At 43.2% G+C, this 4,971-nt stretch overlaps 1 protein-coding gene across 1 annotated transcript; it reads left to right on the plus strand.

Moving 5' to 3' along the window:
* The first annotated feature begins 361 nt into the window (after positions 1–361).
* Positions 362–1,303, plus strand: LOC138846750 (vomeronasal type-1 receptor 4-like). The gene has a single exon (XM_070063393.2). The coding sequence runs from the start codon at positions 362–364 to the stop codon at positions 1,301–1,303; it is 942 nt and encodes a 313-aa protein (XP_069919494.2).
* Positions 1,304–4,971: the final 3,668 nt, after the last annotated feature.

Here is a 4,971-nt window from a genome sequence, read left to right on the forward strand (position 1 = left end):
CTGTAACTTGAATTTCTGCACTTTCATACAAATACCAGAATAATTGGTTAGTTGGCAAAGGAACATTTAACCAAAACACTACAAATAGACAAGAAAACAATATATCATATAGGAACAAGGTGAATATGGATGAAAAGTCTTAGAAAAATCTGAAATAGCTGTGAGAGAAGATATACTCAACCAGCATCCAAATGCCTCTCAAGAAAATACAAATAATATATTCTTCTAGAAGTCATTACTAAGTGCGAAAAAAAAATGGGTAGAAGTAAGAAATGAACTTAAGCTTCCTTGATGAAACACATTAGCTCCATGTCTTTCCAGGACTTACTGGCTTTGCATGAACTACTGTCCTTGTGACTGCATGCCATCCAGGGCTCTGACCATGGGAATCATCTTTGTCTCTCAGACAGGAGTCGGATTCCTAGGAAACATCCTGCTCCTTCTCTGCTATGGCTTCCTTTCCTGCACTGGACGAGGGATAAAGCACATGGATTTGATTCTCCATAACCTAATTGTAGCCAACTGCTTGGTTCTGCTCTCGAGAGGCATTCCTCAGACCATGGCAGCTTTTGGGCTGAAATATTTCATGGACGATTTTGGATGCAAACTAGTTTTCTATGTTCATAGAGTGGCCAGAGGGGCGTCTCTGAGTGCAACTTCTCTCCTGAGTGGCTTCCAGGCCATCACAATCAGCCTTAGCAGCCCCCAGTGGATGGAGCTCAAGGTCAAAGCCCTCAAATCCATTCGACTTTCCATTCTGCTCTGCTGGACCCTTCACCTGTTGGTGAATAGTATTGTTCCTATGTATATCACAGCAATGAGGGAGAGCAACAACAACACAGAGAAAAGAGATTTAGTTTTCTGCTCTGGCTTAGTAATTGACAAAAGTATATCCTTATTGTATTCCATGATGTTTTCCTTCATTGACGTTTTGTATTTGGTGTTGATGATTTGGGCCAGTGGCTGCATGTTGATCATTTTGTACAGACATAAGCAGAAGGTACTACACATTCACAGCAAAAGCCTCTCTCCCAAATGCTCCCCAGAGACAAGAGCCACCCACAGCATCCTGATGCTAGTGAGCACATTTTTCTGTTGTTATGCACTGTCTTCCTTCTTTACTTTCTATATGACCCTCTTTGATAAACCCAGCTGGTGGCTGGTGAATACCTCTGTCCTTATGGGTTCATCTTTCCCCTGTGTTAGCCCCTTTGTGCTCATCAGCAGAGACCCCCGCGTCTCTAGGCTGTGGTATACGTGTGGCACAAAGATCAATGATTTTCATAAACAGGTCATAGCATGAAAATCCAGCATACTGTCCATGTATCAGTTCACCCTTCCATATTTTATATAGCATTTACATTTGCTAAATCAGTTAGTGGAAAGGATCAAATCAAGACAGACTGAACGTGAATACATAATTATTTCATTTAGCAGATAGCCAGGCATGGAACAAGGAAGGAGGGGCTTCTCATTTCTACTTTGCCCACATCAAATAAGGGTGTTTCTCTTCAGTCTTTGTCCTCCTGTGTCCTTAGCTCCATACAAATTCTAGTAAATCTTCCCTTTACCATTTGCTTCTTTTAAAATCCTCATCTGATGTATTATGATAGTAAAGTCTACTCTCAGTTTTACTTCTTTGATTAAATACCTAAAATGAACTCCAAAATTATAAGACTCCTTCCTTCATTCTGACTCTTTGAGGGGTATCAAAAGACTGTGAATATATTTATGATACAGTTTTCCTTCCCTCATTTGTTGGAGGAATTCTAAGTGATTTGAGATGGAAGAAGTCGCTATCATTGATTCCATAAGCATGTTAAGTTGTATACCCTCAGACAAATTCCGAACACAATTCCACAAGTCCAGCTAGAACAGTATTCTGGAGAAAAATATAGTGGAAGAATATTGTCTTCATTCCTCAAAGGAAAGTTATGTGTAAACCAATTGGAAAACCCAGAGAAAAAGAAGGAAAAGTTTCTCTGGGACTGGGATGACATTTTTGTGAACATGGTTTTTCTTTTTTTTAAGATTTATTTATTTATAAGTTAGAGTTATACAGAGAGAGGAGCAGCAGAGAGAGAGAGAGAGAGAGAGAGAGAGAGGTCTTCCATCTGATGGTTCTCTCCCTTCTTGGCCACAAGTGCCATGGCTGCGCTGATCCAAAGCCAGTAGTCAGGAGCTTCGCCCAGGTCTCCCACTTGGGTGCAAGGGCGCAAGTACTTCGGCCATTTTCTACTGCTTTCCCAGTCCATAGCAGAGAGCTGGATCAGAAGTGGAGCAGCTGGGTTTCTGACTGGCACACATATGGGATGCCGGTGCTTCAGGCCAGGGTGTTAACCCATTGCAGCACGTGAACAGGGTCTTTCTAACTGAGATTGTGGACAACAAATTGTGATATAACTGAATGGCACATCACTCTGACAAAGCAGAGGAAAACAATGTGCATCACAAGGTTAAAACTTTTCCAGAAGCTCTCAGGCAAAGATGTTAATTTTGATTCCAGAATGTCAATGTGCAATAAATTGATAAATGAAATCTCCTATGTTTTACAAAATGTTGACACCACTGAAAGCTATTATTTGCATCCAGCTAATTTATCTAGAAATTGAAGAGGCAGGAATAACTAGAAGAATGCAGGTTTGCCTTTTTTTTAAAAGATTTATTTATTTGAAAGTCATTACAGAGACAGCTTCCATCTGCTGGTTAACTTCCCAAATGACCCCAACAATCAGTGCTGGGCCAAGCTGAAGCCAGGAGCTTCTTCCTGGTCTCCTATATGGGTATCATGGACCCAAACACTTGAGTCATCTTCTGCCACTTTTCCCAGGACATTAGCATGGAACTGGAATAGAAGCGAGGCAGCCAGGAGTGAACCAGTGCCCATATGGGATGCTGCTGCTGCAGGTGCTGGCTTTACCTGCTACTCCACACTCTGGCCCCAGAATGTCTGTAATCCATGAAAAAGACCAGGTGAAAGTGAACGATGACATGAGGGCATTAAGGTACAGGGAGCAACAGAGGGAAGTTGAGCACAAAGCAAGGCTGTGTTTCTGGCTGATCTGAGTTTTGTCTCCCAACCAGGATTCTGGTTTATTTCTCAGAAATATGCACAGTCACAGCCTTGAAGAATAAGACAAAGCAAGTGAAAAGGAGAGAACTGCCAGAGTGTTATAAATGGTTCATGGTCAAGTCAATGCCTTTATTTGTTACATCCATATACTCCTTAAGCACCTAAAGTACATAATATATTATTCTTCATGCATGTGATGTATCAGAGAAGTGAAAGACAGCTAGGAAAGAAACTTCCTGTATTGCAGCAATATTGTAATTGAGAATGGGACAGCAGACAAAATGTCAATAACAGATTAATTATGCAGTGTGCTACATGATGAGTGATTGGTCTGGGAGAAGCTGATTATGGGATGGGCAGGGAATGAGAAGATGCATTATTTAAAAATTTATTTGAAAGGTAGTTTTACAGAGAGAGAGAGAAAGAGAGAGAGAGAGAGAAAGGTCTTCCTTCCATTGGTTCACTCTCCAAATAGCCACAACGGCTGTAGCTATGCCGATCAGAAGCCAGGAGCCAGGAGTTTCTTCCTGGTCTCCCATGCGAGTGCAGGGCCCAAGAACTTGGACCATCTTCCACTGCTTTCTGAGGCCATAGCAGAGAGCAGGGTTGGAAGTGGAGCAGCCAGGTCTTGAACTGGAACCCATAGGGGATGCCAGCGTGCAGGCGGCAGCTTTACTGGCTACGCCAGCACTGGCCCCATCCCATCAATCTTGAACATGTGTACTTTTCAAGAACCCTCAGAAAAATATCTCATATAGATATTTATCAGGGTTCCAAAGCTAGAAAAAGAAAAATAGAATTAAATTTTCACACAATATTTCTTACTAGGTTTTCTAAGAAATATCCAATTTCCATAAAAATCGATATCTTACCCAAAAGGAAGATCCACTTATAAAATGACATTTCCATAAGACAGAGTCTGTCATGATTACGGAATACATGTGGACAGGTGAAATAAATGCAGACTCGGCCTGCGAGGTCCACAGAGCTGGGGTGGGGCAATGCATTTTTCAAAAAGGAGCAGCAGAGACAAGTTATGGCAAACGTGTCCCTTTTATTAACCATCAAGCTCCCCTTTTAAAGGGCAGGCAGCTAATTCAGGGCAACACTAATTCTGTAGGATAGAGGCAATACTGGCACTGCTATGTTTCTCCAGTCAGCTTGAAGGTCACTTGGCTACAGTAGCTTTCCAGGAGGTCCTACTGGGTCTGGGCTTCACCCGGGTGCTGTTTCCCTGACTGGTAATTACAAGACCCTTCAACAGGGATGGGAAGGAGGTGGGGGAAATGTGCCTGGTGCTCCTGCCACCTGCAACAGTCAGGCCATCCTGGGAGGTGTGGTGTACCACACCGTCCTTACCCATGCATGGGGGAGGCAGGCAATCCCCCAGCTAGGCACAGAATCACCCAGAGTGACAGTGCTGTCATGATTATGGAATGTGCGGGGACAAGTGAATTAAAGACGGGCCAGTATGAAGTCAACTCTTTCTAGGAAATAACTATCATTTCACTTGGAGCTGCCATGACCGTGTCTAAATGGGGACTTGTGTTTGCCTCAGGAGAAACCATGTGCAGCAATCATGTGAGGGCACAGCCAAAAGATGTGGTAAACCAGGAAGCTTTCCCTCAACAGGCACCAAACCCACTGCCGCCTTGAACTCGGACTTCCAACCACCAGAGTTGGTGCAGAAGGTGCTCTTCTTTGTCCAGTCTCTCACCCAGGCCTAGAAAAAGGCCTAGACCTAGACCAGGTTGCCCCAGATGCCACCTGGGACAGAAATCAGAGAATAGAATAGGAGGAGCTAGCACAGGGATTTTCATTAAGTAGCACCAAAGAATGACTTTTGGGGTGGAAATGCATCACCAACTCTGCCCCAATTACTTGCTGGGACTGTCTAA

Source organism: Oryctolagus cuniculus, chromosome 18, assembly GCF_051225735.1.
Source record: "Oryctolagus cuniculus isolate XC-2025 breed Fujian yellow rabbit chromosome 18, ASM5122573v1, whole genome shotgun sequence".
Taxonomy (NCBI): Eukaryota; Metazoa; Chordata; class Mammalia; order Lagomorpha; family Leporidae; genus Oryctolagus; species Oryctolagus cuniculus.

Bases quoted from the DNA above. Each gene is read 5' to 3' on its own strand.
- LOC138846750 (XM_070063393.2), top strand. From the start codon at position 362: ATGCCATCCAGGGCTCTGACCATGGGAATCATCTTTGTCTCTCAGACA.